Source organism: Eupeodes corollae, chromosome 1 (assembly GCF_945859685.1).
Source record: "Eupeodes corollae chromosome 1, idEupCoro1.1, whole genome shotgun sequence".
In the NCBI taxonomy this organism is placed as follows: domain Eukaryota; kingdom Metazoa; phylum Arthropoda; class Insecta; order Diptera; family Syrphidae; genus Eupeodes; species Eupeodes corollae.
Window position 1 is genome coordinate 115,893,452 of NC_079147.1, and position 27,873 is coordinate 115,921,324.

At 29.5% G+C, this 27,873-nt stretch overlaps 2 protein-coding genes across 2 annotated transcripts in view; one reads left to right on the forward strand and one right to left on the reverse strand.

Annotated features, from left to right (window-relative positions):
- LOC129954060 (Y+L amino acid transporter 2) lies at positions 1-19,932 on the forward strand. The gene is made up of 8 exons (XM_056067709.1): positions 1-149; positions 392-887; positions 13,601-13,845; positions 15,067-15,335; positions 15,399-15,599; positions 18,378-18,527; positions 18,586-18,763; positions 18,829-19,932. Exons 2-8 carry the CDS (start codon positions 466-468, stop codon positions 18,885-18,887), a joined length of 1,524 nt encoding a protein of 507 aa, XP_055923684.1. The 5' UTR covers positions 1-149; positions 392-465; the 3' UTR covers positions 18,888-19,932.
- Positions 19,908-27,873, reverse strand: part of LOC129954064 (carbonic anhydrase 2) — a 13,536-nt gene continuing 5,570 nt past the window's right edge. The window contains exons 2-7 of the mRNA XM_056067716.1: positions 27,540-27,649; positions 27,269-27,359; positions 26,878-27,149; positions 26,601-26,751; positions 20,383-20,462; positions 19,908-20,301 (exon numbers count right to left, since the gene is read on the reverse strand). Of these exons, the coding sequence (XP_055923691.1) occupies positions 20,125-20,301; positions 20,383-20,462; positions 26,601-26,751; positions 26,878-27,149; positions 27,269-27,359; positions 27,540-27,649 (881 nt within the window). The 3' untranslated portion in view covers positions 19,908-20,124. The remainder of the gene's footprint in view (positions 20,302-20,382; positions 20,463-26,600; positions 26,752-26,877; positions 27,150-27,268; positions 27,360-27,539; positions 27,650-27,873) is intronic.

Consider the following 27,873-nt stretch of genomic DNA (forward strand, 5'->3'; position numbering starts at 1 on the left):
TTTATACATCTCTTCTACATATGTACTTATTTTATGCACTTGCACTGTGTACATGTACGACTTGAAGTTTCAATAATTTTATAAGAAAAAAACCAAAAGTTATGCTTAATAATTACTTGTAAATATACACGCTCAAAACATAAACCAAAGTAATTGTTCTTATTTTTAATTGAATTGATAAATGTAGTGTAGTAAATAAGCTACCATTCTAGTCTTGTCATATATAACCTCAATTATTAAACCGCTTGTTCTTCGAAGTAATAAAAGAAATGGTTTAAGTTAGAGTACACTCAATTTACTTTAAACAACATAAAGAGAATTTTGCAGTATTTCTTCTCACTATCACTATCACCTTTGGAATCGCGTTAACTTAACTTATTTGTATTTTTAGTTTTCATTCGGTTGCGGATAGTCGCCAAGTGGTGAAGTTGTTTTCGCGTGTTCGTAAAATCAAAACCAAAGGCTATGGCTTCGAAAGATCTTCCATCGCCTAGTGAAATAGCTCTCATAACGCCTGGCGTGGAACAACCACCCACTTCAATGAGTTTTGCTGAGGCACCTAACAGTCGGGCAGATGCTCCAACAACAGAGAAAGTTCAAATGAAAAAACAACTGGGACTTCTGGAAGGAGTTGCGATTATTTTGGGTATCATATTTGGTTCGGGTATTTTCATTTCGCCCAAAGGCGTTATACGCGAAGTAGATGCTGTCGGAACCTCCTTAGTCATTTGGGTATTATCTGGGCTATTGTCCATGATTGGAGCACTTTGTTACGCAGAACTCGGTACTTGTATACCTAAATCGGGGGGAGACTATGCTTATATATACGAAGCTTTCGGATCTTTGCCAGCATTCTTGTACCTCTGGGACGCAATGATGATTTTTGTGTAAGTAACATCATTTTTAATTAAATTACTCATATCTATTGTTAGCTTATTAAAGTAAGTTAGTTCTTTTATTCACCCGTTAATCGATACGGAGTGGTCTTCTTTCTAGTGACCAAACAAAATTAATTTCACAAAAGATTGATGATATGGGTGCAGTAAATCCTTATTCTCTGTAAATTATGTAGACAATACAATATGAGGGTTAGGTGCCTACCCATACAGAACTTTATTTGCTCCACACGTGCTTATTTGAATGCTTTTTCTATTTTGTATGACGAACCTGCATTCTTGTAGAAGTTATTCTATGAGAGCTTATTTTGAATAAAAATTATGATAAAATGTGCCTATGGTACAACATTAGTTTATTACAATTTTGGAAAACATGCGAAAAAGTATTCTGTAAGTATATCATAGCTCAAGGTACCAAAAAACTGTTAAAAATCTTATCAAATTTAGGAATTCTTTTTTTTTTTTAATTTAAGTTGTTTAACTTGAAAAAAGTATGGATTTTACTTTTACGTGATAATTTAAAAAAGAAGTAAAAAACACTCATATTTAAAATTGTAAATAAAAGCCTAAACAATAAACCGTTTGCAAAATAGGAAGCTGTTAAGTTTTACTTTTCTTGAAAGAAAATTAAACTCGCATTTATTCCTTGTCATAAATCAAGTTAAATTAAATTTAAAAAAACACACACAGACGTTTAAGTGCTTGTTATAGGAATCTAAAATATATTGGGATCTAAAATAAAATACACGACTGGGTCGTACGGACTTGATCCTGTATCCAATGAGTCGATGTAAATGTAGTTCTTATATATTTCTTATATATGCTTGTTATATGAATCTAAAATATATTGGCATCTAAAATAAAATACACGACTGGGTCGTACGGACTTGATCCTGTATCCAATGAGTCGATGTAAATGTAGTTCTTATATATTTTACGATTTAAAAATACAAGTTGGTATTAATCGGTGTATTAGTTCCTGAGAAAATATAAATAAAAGTACAAACATTTTAGAGAAAATTTTATAAAAACCTATCGGGACGATTTTGAGAAAAATCGAATTTTCGATATTTACCCAAAAATTTGATGTGGGTGTAACTTTACACTTGATCTTTGAATAAATATATAAAACGTCTTACCAGAATCTGCTGTAAACCTTTATTTACAAGTTTGAACAATGGCTTAGGCGGAAGAGAGAAGGACAGACATGTTTGATTAAAATCTCGAGTTCGACATTTTTTACTAGTACAATACTTGCCATACACATAGTTCCTATATGTCACAAGTATAATTATACTGTTTTGTGCCAACACAGTCTTTTTAATTGAATGATTTTCCTTAATTCCTAATTATTTGATGGTTCAATTTTTGTTATTTTATGTTATTTAATTAAAATCAATCACTGATTTGTTTTTAGAGTTTGTTTTTAAATTTAATGTAAGTGTTTTTAGATTTAATAAGGCAATTCTCATTTATTTCCAATAATTCATCAAACACGTTGACATCAAATTAAGGAAGTGAATTTTTTGGACATTGTTTTTGTGAAATCGCCTTACTTTTCCTTTTGTAGACTAATTTTTGTTCCGTGCTCAAATATCTTTGTTTCATTTTGACAATCACTGAATAAAAAATTAATTGTTCTTTTTTAAATTACCAACTGTATGACCATTTTAGTTGCACTTATTTAGATTCTGTGTTGCTCATTTATTTTATATTTACTTCTATTTTTACTTAAAAAATTGTATTTAATTTTGTATGGATAAATTAGGGTCGAGGTCGTTGCATAAAAATAACTACACCTGGGTACAAGGGAATCTTGGAACGTGCCTATATTCGGTTCACATAATAAAATCGTGGACAAAGGGGCTACATTTGCATTTCCTTCCATAACTTCCATCTGATCTAAACATTATTAAATAAACTTGGGGATGGTTAGTCCCCACAGTTAATGTTGGTGGTCGTCAGTTCAAAGACAAGGAATTCTTAATTTCTGCAATTAAATCAAACTATATCAAAAGCATGTAGGATTCGTACCGTAACTAATTTAAGAAACGATTAAAAGTAAATTAAAAGGAAGTACGAACTACCAAACTTAACAGAAACATTTTTTATTTGTGTACCTATTTAACTGACTCAAAAGTGTATTCAATTTTTTCTAGTAGAAAGCTTTGCAAGTGGGAGAAAAAAACTAGTATAGTTGATTTTGGATCATTCTTTTCTTAACATCTTCAAAGAGTTGTTAACAGCAACAGATGGCACAATACCCCAACAAAATTAAAAAGTATTTTCAAAATTTTGTGTGCGTATTCAGTTGAAGCGGAGTGTATGTATTATTAAACAAATATGAAATACGACCTACTTAACAATTAACATTTCAAAAAACAATGGTTTTGGATCTATGTAACAACCCAGCAATAAGTAAAAGAATAATAAAAATTGCCAGTCCAAGTACATATTCTTTTTTGGCCCTCTTTTTATACATAAGTAAATCATTAAAGCAAGTTCAGCGTTTTTATTTCTATACTTAAAATGTATTGTGTTTTTGTTTAAAATTGCGTTTGAAGGCTACAATATTTTAACACTAAGTTAAAGTGGTAATATATGTTATGTATTATATCCATGAACAATATTTCTCACGCGAATATGTTTTTAAGACCCAATGGAACTGAAAACCAATTTATGTTGGTTGTGTTTTTGTGTGAAAATAATTTGTACTAAACTGTATCTGTTTTAGTAGAAAAGAACTGAACACAATTAATAATATTTCACAAACATGCATTGATACATTTTTGTGTGAAAGCTAAAACTGTGTTTGGGTTTCTGGTTTAGATTGTTTTGAATTATTTTAAATCAATTTATAGGCTCCTATCTTAATTATATTTAATATAAACCAATTTTAATTACCAAACCATGAATAACATTCCACAATTAGCTCAGCCGCATATTTGAGAGTTTAAACTATCCATGTACATTGTACAATCATATTTCTAATGAGCAATTAAAAATTTTATTTTAATTAAGAGTTGAACTTGAACGTATTGATGGAACGAAATATTTTATGTATGTGTCTCGATGTTACACATTTATTAGACATTTATCTTATTTTTCACTTCAAGTAAAATACAGTTAATTGAAGCAATTGATAAATGTAATATGTTAAACTTTCTACTGAGAGAAATAGTGGATTATCGACCACACTTATTATTACTTTATATGTACATACACTTAGTCCAAAAAGTCTCCGTACAGCAACTTTCTTTTTATTGATTCTGAGATAAAACATTTATTATAACAATATATTAAAAACAAGTATTTTTAAAATCACAATCATAATATTATACAATTTGGCAAAAAGGTGAACGTAGAAACTAACTTTTTTCCAATGTTACCACTTTGGTTTTAACATTTATTCCTAGTGCCTTTTTTCAAAAAAAAAAAAAAAAAACACTATCTATACGGAGACTTTGCGAACATCTTTTTTTTTTTAATTTAAGATTCAGATAACATCTGCCAAGTATTAAAACAAAAAATGATTGTAAGTAAGAATACCACACCTAAAACTAGACTGCAAATATATTTATTGCCATGCTAATGTTGTTATATAATTTTTCAAATGTATTTCGAGTTTTGGTTAAATAAAGAATTTATAATAATAATAATAATAACTAAATGTATTTCTATACTTTGAGTCCTATGTTTTTACAAGCCATACAAATAAACAAAAAAAGCAATCCCTGATCGCATTAGATAATGTTTAAAGCTGCAGATTATATTTAAAGCCCTCTGATATAATTATGAAATATTGACAAACTTCCAATCTCATTTGTTTCTTTCTAAACTAAAACATAAACATTATTCAATTTTTGGTACGTCCGTCTTTCGCGACGTTTTTTTCGTCGTCCATAGCTCAAGAACCAGAAGAGATATCGATTTCAAATAAATTTTGTTATACAGATAATAAGGCAGAAAGATGCAGAAAGTGATCTCAAGAAAATTGCGTGGGTGGTTTTTTTTACCGTAGCAGTTTAAAAAAGGTGAACATTTTGGTTCACCCTAAATATCTTACGAACCAAAAACGCTAGAGACTTGAATTAAATTTTATATATTATATTGAAATGTGATATTAAAGAAATATATATTTTGAAAAAATCCATTTAACGGTTTTTTTAATAAATAAAAAAAAACTGAGAAAAAAAATGCGTCACCTCCAAAATTTTACGACTAAAATATGATTTCATCTCCAAAACAATTTTGTGCATAATGTTTTTCACATCTGATAAAATTTTGAGAAAAATCGAATTGACATTTTTTTGTATAAAAAATAAAAATCTAAAAAACATTACTTAAAGTTGGTAAAAATTGAATATCGATTCAAATATCTTTTTAAAATCTTGAAATTTAGGCTTCAAATTTATTTTATCTTATAAGAAATATTGTTTTCAACATTCTGAAAAATGTTGAGAAAAATCGAATTGACAGTTTTATTACAAAAAATAGAAACCTAAAAAAAATTAATAAAAGTTGGTAAAAATTGATTTTCGACTCAAATATCTTTTCAAAACTTTGAGATATTGGCTTTAATTTACTTTTATCTTTCAAAAAATATTGTTGTCAACATTCAGTAAAATTTTGAAAAAAATCGAATTGACAGTTTTTTTACAAAAAATTAAAAACCGAAAAAAAATTAACAAAAGTTGGTAAAAAATGGTTTTCGACTCAAATATCTTTTCAAAAATTTGAGATAATAGCTTCTTACTAATTTTTACTTATAAGAAATATTGTTTTCAACATTAGGACAAATTTTGATAGTTTTTTTTTACAAAAAATAAAAACCTACAAAAAAAATGTATAAAAGTTGGTAAAAGATGATTTTCGACTCGAATATGTTTTAAAAAATTGTAGATATTGGCTTTATTGGCTACTACTTTTATCTTTCAAAAAATATTGTTGTTAACTTTTGAAAAAAATAGAATTGACAGTTTTTGTACAAAAAATTAAAAACCTAAAAAAAAACTTAACAAAAGTTGGTAAAAATTGATTTTCGACACAAATATCTTTTCAAAAACTAAAAATATTGTCTTCAAAATAATTTTATCTTATAAGAAATATTGTTTTCAACATTCGATCAAATTTTGAAAAAAATCGATTTGACAGTTTCTTTACAAAAAATAAAACTCTAAAAAAAAACAATACTAAAACTTGGTAAAAATTTACTTTCTACTCAAAATTTAAAAATATTGGCTTCAAACTTATTTTATTTCAAGGAAAATATTGTTTTCGATATTCAGTAATTTTTATATAAAAATACAACAGTCCGTTTTTTCTTAAAAAATAAAATATACAAAAAATAGTACGCAAATTTGGTAAAAATTGATATGAGTACATATAGACAAACTTTTAAGCAAGACAAATCCACAGACGGGATGGGAAGTTATCAGTGTGGCTCGCATCCCAGCCTCTTTTTTATAAATAAATTGGGTGGCGCAACAGTTCGTTGAGAACTAGGGCCTAGTGACTTACTACTCTCAACCATCCCTGTGTGCGAGTACTGTTGTCAGAGATGGACCCATAGTTTTAAGCCGAATCCGAACGTCAAATTTGAGAAAGCACTTTTCATGACAAGAATTACTCTTGGAGAATTTGTCAATTCCTCGCAAGAGGCAGTAACCGAGAAAAAGCTTTAGATGGCATATGCAGGGATCGACCCTAAGACCTCTGGCATGACAGTCCAACGCAATAACCATCATGCCACGGGTACTACAAATTTGTAAAACAAGCCTAAAGCAATATTTTTCTAGGCATTAATAATTTTTTTTCTTCTATCGTGCTGTTTAGTATAATGTATGATGTTACCGATAAAGTCTTGCATCTTAAACTACAACTACACAATCAACGTAAAGGGTCAACGTGTTGACTCCCTGAAGTCACTGAAAAATCAAATTTTTCTCTGGCAACGAACCATCAACGTTCTCCCTCAAAAATTTCAATGCATAAAACGTTGACTATTACACGAATGACACACTTTGGTCAATGGTGTCCCAAAATGCGAGTCAAATAGACGTTTAGTTGTATCCCTCCATTAACTCGCAAAACCTTCACGATCAGACAAATTGATAATGCAAAATGTATGAGTCAACCTAATTGTTGTAATTTATTTTAAACTGAGAAAGAATATTTGCATTTAGAGTAGCATTTCATTTTATATCCAATGAAATAGTATATCGTTTTAATGAAGTAATTATATATATGCACATAATACTACCGAAAAGCCTTTTAAGAATGATTCGTATTAAATAAGAAACAAATATCTAAGCAGTAACGGTGTTTTCTTCAGTTAAACTTCTATCAGAAACCCCCCATCAAAAGTAAATAGTTGCTGAAAATGGTTTTCAATGTTTAATTATTGATTAGAACCAATAAACAAAAAAGGCACAAAGATTTAAATGGGAAGAGAAATTTATTAGCCTCAAAAGAACCGAAAGGACCCTTAAACTGTGATTCCATCTGTGATCAAACAATAAATTTGAATTAATAGAAGGCTCCCAAAAAAGAAACTTATCGTCTATCGAAATCAAACTCGAAACACCAAACATCGTTCTTTGCATAATTTAATAGTATTTAAATGGGATGAATTTTTCCAAGATCTATAAATAATTTCATATTAAACTTTTTATAGATGACCAGAAACAAAACAAGACGGGCAGTTGATTATAAACGTTTATCTTGCCAATTACATGTGGTTTAAATAAATAAATTCCTTAAACAAAGTCTACTCGAAAGTATAACTTATTGTTGAAGTAAACAATTTAACTTGATTTATTATAAATGCAATACGTATGCCTACATTTTACTTATATTAGTAAACAAAATGAGTAGTTAAATTTGCTAAGAAGTTAGAAGAAAACACTTTATATTTATACTCAAAAAGCTCTTTGAAGTAAAAACAAAACTGCATCAAAACCTGTTGGTTCGGTTAATGTCAAGTATGTTTAATGTTTACTTTCTAACTCATATGCAATGAGAGGAGGGAAAATTGATTAGTATGTATGTATATAGTAGGAATGTAATGAAGGTTGTTGGTTAGTATATTTTCTTATGTCAACCCCACTAACCAAGGTCTACAAATGTATAGAATTCAATGTAAGGTATCTTAAGCTACAACAAAACAAAAATGCTTTTTTCTATCGATTTGTTTATCTTACACAAACTAGAACGTGCTTTTCGCCATCTATCACTGGAATAAGATATGTGCATTAAAATATTAACTCCAGAGATGATTGCAAAAAATATATTTGTTTTGTTTCTTAGGTATATTGTGTCTAGGCATTACTTAGCATCGAGAAAACAAGTTTTTAATCTTCAATGTCAGTTCAAACTGAGACTTCTCTATCAAGTTTTATATTATTATTTATTAAAAAAAGAATGCTTTTTCTTTTTATTGCGAACATTTTATATGCTGTTAGGTCAACCGTCAAGATTCATACAAATTCAATTTAGTTATATAATCTTTAAAACAACTAACTTTTACAAAAAGATTTTTTTAATTCATTCATTGTCTTTTGTAAAAATTTAAACAAAGTTTTTTCTTTTTCGAACAAGAAAAACGTGTCTGTAACTATTAACTATTTTTGAAGTGTACGCTTTTAATTAGTAAAAGAATGAGACTTCAAAGACTTTTTTTCTTATCGTAACGTTTATTTTTGTAATAAAGGCATCACTTCAATATCAATATGTGATCATTGAAACCACTCAAACGATTAATAATTGTTTAACTTATAGCACAACTTTCAGCGAAATATATGTATTTATATTTTTGTGCAGTTTTAAACGACTGAACCTACTTTATTGAAAATAAAAGTCATCACATAAAATTTAGTTTTAGGGTCCATTTACATGATTATTATGCTAGTTTGAATTTCTTTTGTATCTATTAATATTTCATTATTTCCAACAATTTTTGAACTGTACACTCAGGGGTCATACAGTATTTATATGTACACCTTAAAATAAAAAGAGTTGTCATGCTTTATATCAATTGATATCAAATTCCAGTTTTATATAAATACATTTGAAATAAAAATCATTTGGTGTCAGCGACCCGAAAACTTTGCAAATGCTAACATGAAGTTTAAATACTTTTTATTTTGTTCACAAATTTAAAACCCAATGTAGTTTGTGTAGTGCTTGCTCTTTACCTTATGACAAAAAATTAACATCTCTTGGTTAAAAGACACATGATGTGATTTATCATAAAATAGAAATAGATAAACAAATATTTATATTTACAATAAATTTAACAAAAATCACAATGAAGATATACGAATTAATGAAATATATGTATATTTAGTTTTTTTTTTATATCAATCAAACAGTTCCTCATTTATTTAGAATCTTTTTTTACCAGGTTATGAGATTTAAAAGAATCAAATTATATATTTATTTATTTAAAAACTACAAAAATACTTAAATAAGAATTGTACACTCTTCAATAAGGAATTGAAATTGCTTAAATTCATCACACATATGCAAAAAAATAATTAGAAAATGATATCTTGTAATTTAACACCTTCAAACTTTTTGCTTTGGGCCACTTGAAATCAGGGCCGGACTTAACCAGCTTGGCGCCCTAAATGAGTCAAATATTTGGAGCTATTTTTTTCAATTACAAAAATATATAACCTCCTTCTCTAGAATTAGAAGGGAAATCGCAAGTTTATGAAAAAATAGAATTTATCCTTAAAAGAAAAACTATTCGTAATTCTCCAACTCTAATATTATAAATATTTCAAGTCACTAAAATAGACGTTAACGATACGTGCATTGCATTAAGTTTTGTAAATAATTCAGTAATTATAATTATTTTTATTCTGTTTGTATTGATTTGTTTTACTTCAAAAATGTCAAAAACAAATACACTTAAGGAAATCAAGTTTATTTCACCATTGATCGAAACATTCAATCCTTTTATCCTTACTTGATTATAACAACAGCTAAATCTAGGGAAATAATCTATTTTTTCTTTTAAATAGAAGCTAAAATTCTTATTTGCTTGTAAGTTGATTTGAGCTTTAGTGAAATATATTTATGTTGTATTTAATTTTCTTTTTTATTTCGCCGCTTTTTCTCAATCAACATCTATTTTATGTATTATGTATTATCAACAAAACTCAACTATTAGAAAAATTCTGGGTTTTGATTTTTTTATAAGGATTTTATACCAATTCTTATTTACAAAAAAAAAATATTTACAAAAATTTCAAAACTTTGCTTTACTTGCTTTTTTGTGAGCGAACTCTCGGACTAGACTGGATAAACCAATATTTTCTGCAATTTCATTTTCAATCGACAGCAAAGCCTAGCTTGTCAGCCTTGTTTGAGACGTACTTGGCCGCAAATAAGTTTTGATAAGTTTTAGTTTTGAGAAACTTATTTCTCCACTGGCCACAGTCACTGGTTTGGTTAAAAGAATGCGAAGAGAAATCCAAATGTTTGGATATATTTCCTGAAAGTTGTGTTCCTTTATAAAATTGTCATTGTTTTAGTTTCTTGGATATCATGCAGAATACTTAAAATCTCACTGCACAACAAATCTGCAACTATATCGGACTTTAAGTTAATTGTCAATTTTTTTCCAGTAAGGCGCAATGTTGCATTAGTTCATTATTATCTACATTTTATATTATGCATATATATAATTCCATGTTTCCGAAAACTAAATACAAGGATAGTGTCTGGGAGAGCATTAAAAAATTCGAATTCAAACTTTTTTTTTTATCTATAATCTGTTCATCAATAACATCTGCAGCCGGTCGGCGTTTAAAGCGTCTTAGTCTTGGAGAAAGTTAGTTTTGGTGACTGACTTGCTTTGGTCTAAATATTTAACTCAAAAAGAACGTCATACCAAACTTCTAAAGAAAAGAAACAATAAAGCTTAAGTCTTTTATTTCTTTTGCCAAGTGGTTGCAATTCTCTGCTAATGAAACCAAAGCGTTGTGTATTTCAAATAGTTGATAGCGGACCGCTTCTACGCTTTTAACTCGAGCCTGCCAGCGCGTGTCACTTAAATTTTTGAGTGAATGCGTTTTTAAGAGATTAGTTAGAATTGTTCACCTGTTGACAGATTATGCAAACAAATTGAATAATTTTTGTAAAATTACAAACAGGAAGACTGATTTTATTTGTATGGCACCCATAATTGATTTATGTTCAGTATTCTCTTGTGGACGCCTTTGTTTTTGCCTTTCATATTGGCACAATTATCATAACCCTGTCCCCAGCAGTCAGTCAAGCTAAGACCATGATCGTTTAAGTTTTTTTTTTTTTAATATTTCTGCCTTGAGACCAAGACCCATTGTATCATAAATATTTATGAATGAAATAAAATATTCTTTAACGCATACATTGTCTTCGATTACATCGATACATCTTAACGTTCCTTGTGGCTAATGTCGGGAGTACAGTCGGTACTTTGCTTCCTTAATGCGTGAAATTATAGTGGATACTACTTTTGATGCCATGAGCTCTATCAGCTCATTTTGTACAATCTTTCCGCAATAGTGATCAGGCAATTCGTGATTCATCGCCAGTTTGACATGTTCTTCAATTATGGGATCAAACTTCGCCAACAACTGCACAAGGCCCAAAATTTCCATTGTTCCTTTAAAATAACTTGTCGGATGATCTTCTAAACGCCATGTGATTCTCCGCCAAGTATAAAGTTATGTGCACCAATCTTTGCAGGACGTTTTTCCACCTTAATCTCTCCTTGGAAATAATTCCGGTTTTCAACCTGCTGCTTAGTTCAACCCATTCTATATATGACTTAATATGTGCAGTATGTATGCAATTTTATCCTTTTTTTTAATCCTTCAGAGAACGCCATTTTTGAGGTATGCATTTTTAAGGCGTAACTAAGATTTTTACAATTTTGGAATCCTGCAGGGCACGCGATTTTTGAGGTAGATTTTAGTCAATTAAGCGAAAACAAAAACAAAATACAACATTGGTTATTTTTATGCTATAATTATGCTTAAGTATTGATTGCAAAGAAATAATTATTTAATAGGCAATAGAAAATTTTCAGTTTTTGTCATAGTCAAGCCTCTTTTATATTTTATTTTCAATTTAAGAGGACAACGCAAAAATTAGAAATAGGTTTAAGTATGATGTTATCTTGTGTATTTACAAAACATATACAATTCTACCGAACAGACCTTATCATACATAATATCTCAAGCCATTATGATATTTAACCATGTATGAAATAAAACACAAATAATACATAATTTCATTATTCTTTTTTTTAAATAATAGTCGACATGGTTTCCTTATTGCATTAAAATTGCACTTATCCAATGGTGGGCTTAATTCAAAATTAATGTGTCACGTCAAGTTCGTGAGATATCACAATTTTTTTGAACACGTTGAGGCTTTAAAAATTTTTGAAGTATCCTTTTTTCAATAAAATCCGTTATGGTTTTCCAAATCTATATCTTTTCTTCACTAATCAGTTCAAATATTTATATTATTTCATATATGTATGTATGTATGTACATACATATATCAAACCTGACTTTCAAAAATCTAAAAAAACGCTAAACCATTTTTGCTAAAATGGTTTTCAACAAAAACAGGCAAAACGGTTTGAAAGTAAGTTGCGTCCTTGCAACGAATCTGTTTTCCAAACAATTCTATTATATCAATTTTTTTAAATATATTAGAAAATAATGTTGCGGGTATTTTTAAAACTTGAACAAATAGTTCAAATTAGAATTTGGATTCAAAATCAGCACTAAAAATTAAAACGTATTTTTCAAAACTATTGTGATATTTTGAGTTTTAACTTAGGCCCAAAAACTCGGTTTTTTGTTGTTTTTGGCATTTTTATATATGTACATATGTATATTTTAAAAACCTGATGTAATAGAAAAATTAAGGCAAGATTCGGATTTAGGGCATCTTAATCCTTTAAAAGAGAATTTGTGTCTGCAACAGAAAAAAAACTTAATTTTGTTTTCCAAATACAGTTCGTTATAATCAATAATTTTTGTTTAATGTTATCTTGATGCGAGTTGATTCCTGAAAACTAAATTAATAAGATGTCGGGAAAAGACTGCCGTTTTTTTTCTAGTTAATAGCATCGATTTTTGTTGTGCCTAAAATAGCTCGTTCACAAAGCTACGCATGATAAATATAATTAGCTTGAAAATCTGGAAATATGCTTTCAATAAAAGTAGCTTTCGTATTTGCCATGCTATGCACACAAAAATGCAACGCTTCTTACTGTGACGAATCAAGACTGTACATTTTCCAGGTCCCCACTTGAATGCATAATATATCAGCAATCTAAACCACCCAGAAGCATATGGAAACATACATTCAAATGAGGAGGAGTTCGGTGGCAGTACAGTAGAATCATATTAAAGATATGTTTACGTTTAGTGTTCAGAGCTCCTTTTTTTCTCAGCCACAGGGCATTAATCAAATAAATATTGACACTCACAGATTCCTGAAATTCAAAATCCAGATAACCCTTAACCTATTTTACTACTAAATATTTGATTTTATTAATTCTAATGTACATAGGTACATATATAATTCAACCCAATTATATTTTTTTTTTTTGTACAAAGACATTTTTTTATATATTTTATTCAAACTTAAGTTTATTTTTATTTAAAATCTTTTTTTTTTTAATATTCCAGGCCCACAACAAATGCAATCATGGGTCTAACAGTTGCCTCCTATGTTCTTCAGCCGTTCTTTGCTGAAGAATGTAAAATACCAGATGGTGCCTTACAACTTCTAGCAGCAGTTATGATTTGTTTTCTTACTTTCTTAAATTCCTACAGCATGAAAGCCACGACGAAAATGCAAAATGTAATCATGTTCACAAAGGTTGCAGCACTTGTATTGATAATTGTTCTTGGCCTGGTTTGGATGGCAATGGGTATGTATTACAACGATTTTCCTATAAAAAAGAACTCTTGTTTTTAATGTTGCTTATAACTGTGTGCGTTTCTGTTCATTAGGGTGTTTTACTTTTAAGCGGCTACATTTTTTGTCCGCTGTCTCTCCCAAGATTTGTTGGAAACATCACAACATTTTAAGTTTTTCCATATAAAATACTCGAAAAACTTTGACCATTTTTTTTAAAGTCTACAGTTGTCTCTACAAAAGTGACCAGTTCGTTTTTTTGTCTTAATCTTACCAAAGAGACAGTACGGCCCATTTATCCAATTTTTTTGTGTGCTAATATCTCGGAAATGACTAGACCCAAAAAAACAAAATTTTGTAGGAAATTAAATTCGAGATTTTTGAAAAAGAATATCTGTACTGGACAGAACGACTAAAATTGGCTTCAAAGGTAAACCCTGTTCTAAGAAGTTGGAGAATTATGACAGAATTGTTTTACGGAAAGATATACGCTGCTATTAAAGTTCCACGCCTCAAAGGCAAGGGTATGAATCGAGGAATAAATATGAAAAGCTGAGTATAGTGATTAATGGATAAGTTGCAGATCGTTTATTAATATAAGAAAGAAAATTGGAGACAAAATAGAGCACTGAAGAAAACAAATATTTATTTTTTCGAGTTTCCGTTTAAACGGTAATAACGTATAATTTTTGGCCAATCTAAAAAGAGATGCGTCGACCCAAAAGCACGCATTTTCAATTTGATTGATTGGGACCAAATTACTTCCAATTCCTTCAACTTGGGCCAAGCTTGTTATTTTTATCAAACAAATTGAAGCAGCGCGGAGGAATTCATTAGTTTTTTTAAAGTAAAGTTAACTAACAAAATTCCCAAATGAAAGTAATCATTAATAATAAAAATATAACGAAATGTTCTTAAATGTTCTTGCTTAATTTAATTATTTTTTAGCATATACGTACATATATTTGATTAATAATTATAATCAGAGAACTATTCATGTTATTAATTTAAATGGCCAATATATCTTTTTTTTTTTAATTTATTCAATATTATCATAAAATCTTTAGTTGAATCTATTGTGATGTAATCATACGTTCTATATGTCCAATGTATTCGTATTCAATTTTATGATATAAAATGTTTAAATATCCTACGTTTTTAACCCATTTAATTTCTCATAATTTGTTTACTATATTCGTATTCTTCATTTAATTATAAATATTGTTAATTACAGGAAATGTTGAATATTTCAACAAACCATTCGAAAACTCAGAAACAGATCCGGGCAAACTATCAGTTGCTTTCTACTCTGGTATATTTTCTTACGCTGGATGGAATTATTTGAATTTTATGACAGAAGAACTTCGTGATCCATATAAGAATCTACCACGTGCTATTTATATATCACTGCCTCTAGTTACCGCAATTTATGTTCTTGCAAATTTCTCTTACCTGGCTGTTCTCACAAAACAAGAAATGGTTGCTTCTGAAGCTATTGCTGTGGTATGTGGTCATTGTTTTTTTGTTTAACTTTTATACAAAAATTATTTTTTTTTATTTTTTAAGACATTTGGAAAGAAGGTATTGGGTGTATGGTCTTTGATAATCCCAATATTAGTAGCGATATCAGCATTTGGTGGTTTGTCAGTGCATATTATGGCATCTTCTAGAATGTGTTTCGTTGGGGCTAGAAACGGACATATGCCATCGTTATTGTCACATATTAGCATAGACAAATATACTCCAACACCATCACTAGTATTTTTGGTAAGTAATTCATCAATTGATAAATATAAATAAATAAGAAATTAATTAGTAGACACAGGAAAAATATAACTCCAAAATCTAAAAAACACAGCTTTCCGTTACCAGTTTATCGCTAGTTAAAAAGGAAAGAATTAATTCAGATATTGTATTACCCGTGGGGTATTAATTAGTGGGTAGGACTGTCATGCCAGAAGTATAGAATTCGATACTTGCCTATTTCATCTAAAGTTTTAATCACGGGTATTACCTCTTGCGGTGAATTAATAAATCCCCCAAGTGTAATTCGTGTCATGAAATTTGCTTTTCCAAATAAGCCGTTCGGATTTGGCTTAAAACTGTATGTCCCCTCCAACCCTGACAACATTACTCGCCCACAGGAATACCCGTGTTGGAAAATCTATCTATAGTATAGTTGGATTTTACACGATTAAAAAAACCCTTCCATAGAATGAATAACACCGATAAAAGTTAGAGTAAAATCTTACTATGGGTGGGTTTTTGACATTTATACGAGTCTCGAATGGATCTTATGTGATTTCGTTCTTAAATGTTGGTACGATTGATATTGCATTTGTATCTCGTTGGGCAGTTTTGCGTTTGAAATAATATGTGTTTTCCATTGGGGGTTATCTCAGTTTAGATTAAATAAATCTTTTTGGTGAAGATTTAAGAATGATTAAGTTTGACAGCACTTTTTTAAATGAAAATTGTGTTTCGATGTTTTCGATGTGTGAAGTGCAAGTGAGATAGTTTGATTCGTGTTAAACAATGCAGAACTGATTAGTTCAGCACCATATAAGAATACCTACTCCATATAAATAAATAGACCATAATGCATTATCTGTAAAACCAACTCCTCCATACAGGTTTTTCTTCACAAATTTTGACTCGACTCCGATCCCCGACGGGATTCCAGTTGATTCAAGCTCATTTCAACTCGATTTAGGTATATAAATAATTGAGGATTGAAGCTCGGTTCAACACCACATATTAATGTAGTTTTCTACGAACAAACCCCCTCCTTGAATCAATTGTTAAATTTACTTTTTTTATAGAATCTCAATTTTCCACATGTTCTTTTAATATTTCTTCTTGAAAATTGTAAATTTTATTAGTTATTTTTTGGTAAGTTAATTTTAAGTTTTGATTTTCACAAAACTTTCTTTTATTTGTGTGTGTTTTATTTTTATTATTATTCTGACAGATCTTCCTTCAGTTTTACCAATTTTTAAATACAAAAATCTGGCTACATATACAATTCACAAAAATCCATGAAATCTTTATTTGAATCGATAACTTAATGTTTGAAGATTATTTCATGCAAATAATGACCTCAAATAGTCCAAACGCTTAGTCTAATATTGGCATAATCTTTCTAACATTTCTGCTGGTATCTCACGAATAAATGTTTCATTGTTGTCTTCTAATGCGTTAATTAAAGCGGGCTTGTCTGTATAGAAATGAGCTTTAACATAGCCCCACAAAAAATAGTCTAAAGGCGTTAAATCGCAGGATCTAGGCGGCCAATTGACCGGTCCCGAACGTGAAAAAAATTGTTCACCGAACTCGCCTCTCAATAAGTCCATTGTTGCGCGTGCTGAGTGGCATGTGGCACCGTCTTGTTGAAACCACATGTCATTCAAGTTAAACAAAGTTGGATATCATCTCAGGGTAGCGTTCACCATTCACAGTTACGTTACGATTCGCATCATCTTTGAAGAAGTACGGCTTCATGATGAACGCACCAGCCCATCAATTGCAGCAAATTGTAATTTTTTCTGGATGCATTGGTACCACTTGCAATGCTTCTGGCTGATATTCACTCCAAAATTGACAATTCTGCGCTGAACACAATTTGTCGGTTAGAAAGTGGATCTTCGGCCTAATTTCAAAGAGCCCATTCACCAAAAATCTTATGTTGCATTAGGTTGTTCGGCTTCAATTCTTGCACCAGCTGTATTATAAAAATAATCATACCTAAATTTTCCACGTTGTTGAGTAACAGAGGCCCAATTGATTCAAACGGCGGCGAATCGATAATTGATTGTCATTATTAACACTGGCCGATACACCTGCGATATTTTCTTCAGTTCGCACCCTATGTAAGCGTGTTGGTTGTTTAATGTCCAAAAATGTAAATTTGGTGCGAAATTTAGTCACAATAGACCAAATAGCCGCTTCAGTGAAGCGCGCGATGAAGTTTCTCCACACAGCACGCATTTTGATAATAAAATTCAATAATTTGCAAGCTTTCTTTTTTTGTAAGACGATTCATGGTTAAATTATAGACCAAACTGAAGATGTTTGAAAGTGAAACAAAACACGAAACGTGCGTAAGCTGTTTAAACCAGTGTTGCCAAAAAGATAATAGCTAAAAAATCACTTTTTGTATTGAACAGTTTTCGAAACGAGTATTTGCTTATACACACTTAGTTTTGTTTTAAATATATTTTTTATTATTTTTTAACGTCAGTTGATTTTACCATTTCGAACTTCTGCTCATGTTTCATGTTTTGCGGTGGATATTAAGCACAAGTTTCATGCGCACTGCAAAACAACTATCAGGTTACAAACCTGATTGATATCAAGAACTTCCTACATTATATTACAAAAAATGTATGTACACGAATTATTAATACGCGTTATTTCGTATAGTGTTTTGGTGAGATTTATTCTGAACACCACCCTCAGAAACAATAATAAATTTATTTTTTTTAAATAATAACTACTAAATAAAAAATAAACATGACATATTTAATTAATTTAATACTTTTACAGTGTGCGCTATCAATTGTTATGCTGCTTGTTAGTGACGTTTATGTTCTCATTACCTACAGTAGCATAGTAGAATCGTTCTTTATTATGCTTTCAGTATCAGCTGTATTATGGTTCCGGTACAAACGACCTAACATGGAGAGACCAATCAAAGTAAGCATTTTATTGAATATAAACAATTAATAATTAATAAAAAATGTGTAACTTCAAGGTACCACTTTGGATTCCGATTGTGTTTGTGATAATATGTGCTTTCTTAATCATTGTTCCTTGCTACGTGGCTCCTTATGAAGTTGGTATGGGTGTTCTCATCACAGTAATTGGAATTCCATTTTATTATGCAGGAATTGTATGGCAAAATAAACCTGTGTGGCTACAAAATTCAATTGGTAATAATTTCTCTAAAAGTGTAATTTTTTTACAGAGCTTAATTTTTAATAACTTTTATTTTTAGGTCGAGTGACTCTTACCTTTCAGAAACTCTTTATGTCAGCGAAAGAAGAAAAAGACTGAAACAGATGCACTTTTGTTAATTTATTTTTTTAATAATATTCATTTTTTAGTGAGTTTTTTTGCTTTATTTATATTCATCAAGTTCTTTTTTAGCTTTTAATATTTTTTTATGGACTTATAAATTTGTTTGCTTGTACCTAAGAATTTATGCGTGTAAAAAGTGCATTAATTAATATTTGTAATGCATAAACTACACAGTATATTAAAATAAATAGACAAATGTTTTTATTTATACAACTTTCACAAGGAAAGTTTGCTAAATTATGTTTCTAATCAGAACAATAATATGGGTTCTTTAAAGAGGCCTTTTTAAAAAAGAGCCTTTGCGGCACCTTGTATATCAAGACAATTGAATTGAATATTAATTGAATTTAAAATATAAAAAGAAATCTTTATTAAAAACAGTGTTAAAAGAATGCGGTTTTTATACTGAATCTCCTCCTTGTGAGCCGCAATGACTATTTTATTTTTTAATAAAATTGAAAATTCGTTTGAAGTACCAAAAACAAAAAAAGAAACATTGCATTAACTGTATGAATCTCAATCGACACCAATAAAATGTTTAAGACAACAAATACAAATAGAGCGACAATGTACAAACGAATAATCCTCTGAAATTTAAACATTTATAACAAAATTTATTAAAAATTTCAAGTTCAATAAACAATAATTTTGTAAAACATTGCCTAGACGAAGTCAAAAATTTATTTATTTTTACTTTTGTTTCGATAATATTAGTTTGAAGTAATTGCAAAGTATTGATGCCACTTAAGGAAATACATTATTCTTCCACAAACACAAACATTTTTTGATGTATTTAATATTGAAAAATCATGTATATATTGTAGATGAACTATCTTTATACAGAAACAGTTGTGCCATGAATAATTTATTACAATTTGTATTTGTTTGTTATTTTTTAATTTTGTTCATAAGAAAAACAACAAATTTAAGCTAAATGAAAAAAAAAACATTTTTATATAAGTTGAATTTCTGATTTTAAGAATAAAAATGCAAAACTGAAGTCATTGACGTGTATTTCAAATACTTTGTTTTTAACTATATTTCTATGATATTAAAATAATACATTAGACGAGTGCAAATTTATGGAAATAAATCTGCTGTCTAATATCTAATAGGACAGTAATGAGAATAGAAATTATAGATAGAGATTGCAATACAGGTTGCAGCTAATAAAAATATTGATAAGTTATGGAAATACAATTATTTTGGGAGTTTAAAAAAACCAATCCCATTTTGTGTAACTTATTTCATTTTCTAACTTTGAAACGTGTGTGTTATGAATGTTGGTAGCTCGAACAAAAATCCGGCGATTACCAATTGGTTGCAAAGCTCTAAAATTATCAACCAATGCGCCATCAATATTATCTTGAAGTTGGCGAAATCTTGAAATCTGAAATGAATAGACAATTAAAAAAATAAAATGTGCACCGCATGTTCACTCAAGTTGATGAATAATTTCAAAATAACTTACTTGTTTCGGTGAAATAGGGAGTGGTTCAGGATATAGTACCCAAGTTATTGCCTCAGAACAGGGTGGCGTTGTTAAAGATCCTTTAAAAAAAAAACATAGAATTACTTAATCTCAATTGATTTGATAGTAACGTGTTCCAGAAAAAGCTATTTACACCAATTACAAAACCGGATGAGTATCTCTATCAAATGGCTATTTAAATTTTGTATACTTTTCATAAAATCACTCAAACAATACATTTCGTAACTAATTCATTATTAAATTTTCTTTTAAAGAAATGTAACAATTTATCTGCAAATTAGTTTTTTTTTTTATTCACATGAATGCTCTATATTAAAATACATGATTTATAGAGCTCACTCTTACACAAGTCATAATTAATTTTAAAATTTAACAATTTAACAATAATTCGTATTTGGTGGCCTTTCTTTAAAAATGAAAATTATTCCTTATTCCTTATTAAAGAAAGAATTATTCAAGGGCTGTAGGCCCTTGATTAATTCTTTCTTTAAGTTATTAAGATTTGAAATGTCCGTAGTGGTGGTCTAAATAATTTAAATTAAAGACCTACAGCCCAAAAAGGATACCAATCTCAGAGACCTATACAATTTTGTATTTCAAAACAACGTACACTTAAAATACTGTGTATCAGAATGCATATGAATAAAACACTGTATGTCATAGTACTCTGAATTTCTCATCTCTAAATACTGTATACAAAGTGTGTTTTTGATAGTTCTGTAGAGAAAATATTAGTACTTGACAATAACAGAATTCAATAAAAATGCAAATAGAAGATGATGAAAACTATGAAAGTCAAAATATTGATAAGTCAAAACGTTCACAGAAACACACACAAAATTCACCTTTTGTGAATTGTTTGACATTGTTTGTCGAAATTTATTGCACTTAAATTATCGTCTGTAGGTGGTCTGTTGTTAAGAAACCTTCTCTGAATCCAGCCTGTTCTCTAGATTGTTTCTTGTTGAAATCTTCCTTGATTTTCTATAGAGTGTTTTTTAAACAACTTTTAAATTGTTGAAATATTACTTATGGGTCTATAGTTTTTTAAGTCGTCTTGTTTTCCTTATGAAACTATGAAAGTAAAAATATTAATAAGTCAAAACGTTCACAGAAACACACACAAAATTCACCTTTGTTTAAAGACTATTAACACAATATGGTATCGTTTTAAAATGTTTTAAAAAGTAGAGTAAATGAAAAATTGTTAAATGCCATATTTTCAAAAAAAAGTATTAAAAAAATTGAACAAACCGAATTTTTCATTCACAAATATAAATAAAAAAACATTGTTTGTCGAAATTTATTGCACTTCCTATTAATTAAATTATCGTCTGTAGGTGGTCTGTTGTTAAGAAACCTTCTCTGAATCCAGCCTGTTCCCTAGATTGTTTCTTGTTGAAATCTTCCTTGAATTTCTATAGAGTGTTTTTTAAACAACTTTTAAATTGTTGAAATATTACTTAAGGGTCTATAGTTTTTTAAGTCGTCTTGTAAATGCTATGGTTGCTTCTTTAGATTGTTTATAAGTTTCTTGTGTTTGTATTACAATTTTGTCGGTATTTTGACAAACAGTATTTTAAATACAATATTGTAACCCAGACCTCAGCCCATATTTATTTCCCATTGGATGTTATTCTGTTCTCGTCCAACTTGTTAAATTAAAAATTTTAAAAACCTATTTTGATCGGCCATATCTCATGAACCAGTAGATACTCGTATGAAATCGACTTCAAATAAATTTTATTTTACAAGTTATAAAATCAAAATATGCAGTAAGAAGTTACAAAAATATTCAGTTAGTGTTTTTTTTAACTTTAGCAAATTAAAAATAAAAATGAACTGTACGACATGGTAGGAAGAGTTATTTTCGAAAAACCATAGAACGGTTTTTTTTTTGTTTTAGTGAATTTTGAGTATGCATATACAATTTTGAAATTTGTTCTTAAAAACATTTTTGGTATGCAGTTTAGTAGTGCTTAAGAATATACATTTCACATTACAATTTCGTTTACAAATGTTGACCCATTTGAGATATCGAATTTTGAAGAAAATAATACATTTTTTTATTAATAATCCTAAAGAAAACAATTACATTTTTAATCATCGAATATTATTGAGACAGAGTTCAGAAAACTTTAAAACAAAATAACGCTTCTACAGGGAGTGTCTTTGGAGCATTAAAAAAATAATCTTTTTTATTGAAAAAAGCCAAGTTAAGAAAAAAAATATAAAAAATTGAATTTAAAATAATGGTTTGTTTGACGACAAAAATTGTGTGGGACTAATGCTATTTTTAGTCTTTAACAAAATTAAAATTCTACTTAAAACATTAATTTCAAAGTTTGACCCAATGGTTTGGACTTTAGGGGCTAGGACAGACAAATAGATGGAAGGAATCGGAGGACAAACTTTTTTCGACTTCGTTATAATCGTAATTCTCGATTTCGAATTTTTTTACGAATGAGTTTATCCATACATATAAATATGTCACAAGTATAAAATGCTAAGTTGATTTTAAATATCTCACGACTCAATTACGCTTTCGACTTTTATTAAATTGTATATAACACACTCACGACAAATCGAATTGATATGAATTAAAAAAAAAAAACTCAACCAACAGCTAATAACACTTCTAAAACCTAGTTCAAACTTATTTTCGATTTCGGATGTCTTGAAAATAAACTAATGTATAGCCTCCAAACGTTTTTTCATCTTATACAAAAAAAAAAATGCGAAAAAAATCGATTTGATTTTACAAACAAATTAAATCCTTTCAAATTCCTAAACGAAATTAATTTACGCATTCAAGTCTTAATTACACACTTTTCAAAATTCCTTGCATGTTTTAAAAGAAGAAATATAAGAAAATGACTGACAGACATCTCTGATTTAGATTCTAGGGACCTTGAACTTTCAAAAAGAATCCCAAAAAAAGAACTAGTGCTAAATCTCGTGATACGGATTTTGGAATTCGTAAAAGTTTCTATTTACAATGGAATTAGTTATAGGCCAGAGCATCACTCTGTCGGCCGCACGTACAGTGCATATGCGGTCCCCTTCCTAATATCAAACTTAATCTATGTACTAAATTCGCGGATTCATAAATCTAGTCAAATCAAAACGAACTAGTTTTTTAAATGGGCAGGTTCAGACAACATAAGGAACTTCATTTGCAGTCAACTGCATACCTTGAACATACATTTGACCAAGTCAACTAGTTAGTTTTTCAAGTGTCCTAAACTTCAAACTCAGAACTTTACTTCTACCTTCAGATTACAGTACAAAAACTACCAAAAACATTATTGTCTACAAAACACTCCTCAGGCACACTATAAGTCCATCCCAATTTGCATTTGCTATTGTAAAGAAATATTACATATTTCTTTTCCAATTTGACGAGAAACCCTTTTAGACAAAATATTAAATGAAATTGTGCAAAAAAAAATAAATCCTAGATGAATAAAGTTCAACTTTCAGTTAATTAAAAAAAACATGATCGTTTGTCATTCTGACATAAGTTGACTTGACTTGATAGTTAGGGAGAGATTTTTCTTGACTAACTTCCCAGTCAAGTTTCCAATAATTTGTTTGCAGCTGGCCAATCAGATGCTAGAAACTTGCCTTACTTTCAAGTCCCTTATGTTGCCTGTAAATGCAAAATTGCACTACAAACATAGTCAATTCGGAACTGTCATATTACTGACAAATGCAAATATGTAAAATAAGAAACATTGGCTGCGTTCAATCTCGTGTTGGTATCATGGATAGGATGATTTTTAGATACCTTGTTGAACGAGTGGGATAGCTGTATTGAGATAGCTTTCAAAATATAAAAACAACTTTCAGCTGTTCACAAAAAGCAGAGAAACATTTACGCTTCGAAGTCAAAATTATTGTAAGATAAAACATTCAATAGATAATTCAACTGATTCGTCGGACGATGGTAAATTGAAAGGTGCGTAACAATTTAATAAATAAGAGATGACTTTAATCTGTAATCTATGTTAAATTTACTCTTAGCTCAATTGGAATTCTATACGATTAAAAATTTACTTGCGAAATCTCCGGTTTTAAACGATTAACGTTTAACAAAAAACTATCCTAATAGAAACGAAAGCTGAAATCAATTTTCAAGTTTCTTGAAATTCAAGCATGTTTTGAATCAGCTGTTCTGTCAGATACCTACATACCCCAGAAATTCTTGGATACCTTTGGATTCCATTTTTGACATTTCAGTTGTTTTTGATCAGCTGTTGTTTTACACGTTTAACACTAACAAAAAGGTATCCGGATACCCTATATTTCTGATATTGAACGCAGCCATTTTTGATTTGATAACTTTAACTTATCGTTTGTGTTTTTAAATTCAGTAAAATCAAATTCAATTTGAGTGATTTATATTTGTATTTAAATAATGAACGATTTATGTCACTTTGTGTCTTTACCAAGCAGCTAATTGTGAAACGTCAAAATCATTCTCCACTAACTTTGTAGTCGAAAATTTTACACCACGTCGGAGGGCAAATTTCAACTAGTAGTTGCATTAAGCCAATAGGCGGGTTCAGACAACATAAAAGATTTTATTTGCAGTCAACTGCGTTCTATGAACGTAAATTAAGACCAAGTGAACTAGTTAGTTTTGCAAGTGTCATAAACTTTAAATTTGAAACTTTACTTCACTAAGCTCTACCTTTAGTTGCAAAAACTACCAAAAACTTTATTGTCTACAAACGCCTCTCAGGCAAAAATAAAAATGGATATTGATATTAGTTTTTTTTTCAAAATTTTCTAATAAATACAAAAATAAATAAAATTTAAATTGAAGTAAAATAGATCTTAGGGCCGAAAGGCATTAGTAGTTAGTGTTATAGTTTAACTTAGAGTGTCCGTGTGGGACCATTAAGTTAGTTGTAAGTTATGGATAATTAGGCTAGTTTTATGAATTTTTGTTTAACCAGAACGTGTACAGAGCTATCCTGTTGGATCACATAATACCTTACGGAGAAGACAATTTACCGATATTATGGTTCTTCATGCACGACAACGGCCCTAACGCACTTCAAAGTTAGTGAAGTGTGCCTTAGAGGTGAATAAAATCGACTTTTTGAAGTGGCCAGCACAATCACCCAATCTTAACCCGATCGAGAATTTGTGAAATGATGTTGAACATCACAATAAGCCAAAAAACGACCACTTTAACACAATTGTGGCAGGAGATTCAAAATGCTTGGTATGCAATTCCAAAGTCACGATGTGAGGCTTATTTGTTGAAAGTTTGCCAAGAAGAATTGCTTCTGTACTGCAAAATAAAGGGTTCCCTATACCAAATATTAAAAAAAACTTAGCATTGATAACGGTAAGTAAAATTTTATCAAGAAACTGTTGAATGTACTTAATTCGTGTCCAGGCGAAAAATTGATGTTTCTACATTCCAAACTGTTTTCTTCTTACAGATGTTAAAAACATTTGATGAAGTACTATGAAAGCACAGTGCAAACACAATATATATAATTTCATAATAAGAAAACAAATTGAAAATTAAATGATTTTTATTTTCTTTAACAAGTGTGCTAAATTCTTGTCCACCACTGTATGTGCGTCAACAAAAATAAAATTGAATTAAAGACGAGTTCTAGGAATTAAATTCAACTTTATATCGAATTGGCCCACCCTTATTCAAGGTTTCTTCTCAAGAACTTGAATATTTGGCCTTTCTGTCAGAAAAGATCTTATAAAAATAATTAAAATCATTACTAAAGTTTTTTCCAAAACTTAGATTGTGTGGAAACATATGTAGTTCTAGTTTTTAGCAGTAAAATACAAATTTTATATTTATAAATCAAGAATAAATAATTAAACTTTCATCAAAATTTATCGCTGTGTGATATTTATTTTGCTTTACTTTCGAAATTGAATAACTCTGCATTGTATAGGTACTAATATCCCGATTATGAATTTTCACAATGAACTTACAGAAAAATACATATGTACATATATTAGTCGCTATTGGTTTTTCTGAATTATTCACAAATATATTGTAGGTATTATAAATTTATAACTCAATTGTTTGTGTACCTTTAAATTATACAAACTGAAAATCAATCACCGGATTTTTTTTATCAATTTTTATGATTTGTATGTTATCTGAGGTCTTATAAATTATTTATCATTAAAAGAAAAAATAAACTTACCTCTGTAGGTGTAGAATTTATCCAAATCAATTTTTGACATTAGCGATGATAAGGAGAAAGTTGTGTTCAAATAAACTGATTCATTTGTATTTTCTATAAGTGGTAAATGTTTGCTAATTGCAGCTAAGCCCTCATGGTCAGAATCATCTAACTGCAAAATAAAACGAAATAAAATAAGTTGTATGCAAATATCTGGATTTAATTTAAAGACTTATATTATTCACTTTCACTGGTTATTATTTAGAATTATAATAATTGATTAATTTGTGTGCTTTACCATAAAAAAGAATGCTAAAACTGCCGCCCCATCTCGTTGTTGCAACGCATCAGATAAAAGTTCGTATTTTTTATTTCGATGAACAATATGCATTTCCATTGTGTATCGGATGTCATTTATCACATGTTCGGCGCCTCTATTGTTTCTATCACCCCAATGGAAGTGTACACCCTCAACCTCAAACTCACCGGGCAACTTACCACCCCGAATATAAGGATTTACTTCCCCATTCTCAATATCTTTTTGGGAAAACTTCGGTATTGTAATTGAAACTAGAGGAAACAATAAGTAGATTAAACGTGTAATTTCAACATTAAAGAATTAGAAAGCTCCTGTCATAAACTGATAAGGTAACTATCCAATTAAATAATAATCATCTTCACTTAGATACCTGTGTGGCCATTATTCATTAGCTTGAGAGGGTGTGCCAGTAGGTTGTGATACCCGATAAGGTCAATAGCAGGCATATGCAAAGGGACGGCCTAAAATATTAAGTTTGTTTAAATTAGGTTAAGAAGGGTGAGTGGTGATTTAAGTTTTAACCGAATAATGATTGAAAACAATACAACGGTGTGTATACTTTAATAATTTAATTGATTACCCATATACCATTGTATTATTTTTTGTTTTAAATTTTAATTTCATAATGTTGATCATAATACCTTGCTGTGTTGGACCGAAATTGGGGATTGTAATTTTCCAAAGCAATGACCATGGTGTTTTCCCCATCTCCTTTGATTTGACTCCGAGTATCCGAAATGACTATTTACACCTTAAAGTGGCATGAGATAAAAAAAATATTATTGCAGGCAATTATAAAGATTTATTTAAAGATTTAGTGGAATGATTATGATAAAGACTTTAAGTGCTCGATTTCACTTGATTTCTAGTACTTAAGAATAGGGGTTTGAGACTCGATGGTCATTAGTATTTAAAGGGTTTTTGAAGAATCAATGTGTATTTAATAACAAAATAAAATTGCCGATAGTTGCCGCT

Coding starts and splice junctions, on each gene's coding strand:
- LOC129954060 (XM_056067709.1), top strand. CDS start 466: ATGGCTTCGAAAGATCTTCCATCGCCTAGTGAAATAGCTCTCATAACG. Junction 888..13,600: donor GACGCAATGATGATTTTTGT/GTAAGTAACATC, acceptor TTAATATTCCAG/GCCCACAACAAATGCAATCA. Junction 18,528..18,585: donor ACATGGAGAGACCAATCAAA/GTAAGCATTTTA, acceptor TGTAACTTCAAG/GTACCACTTTGGATTCCGAT.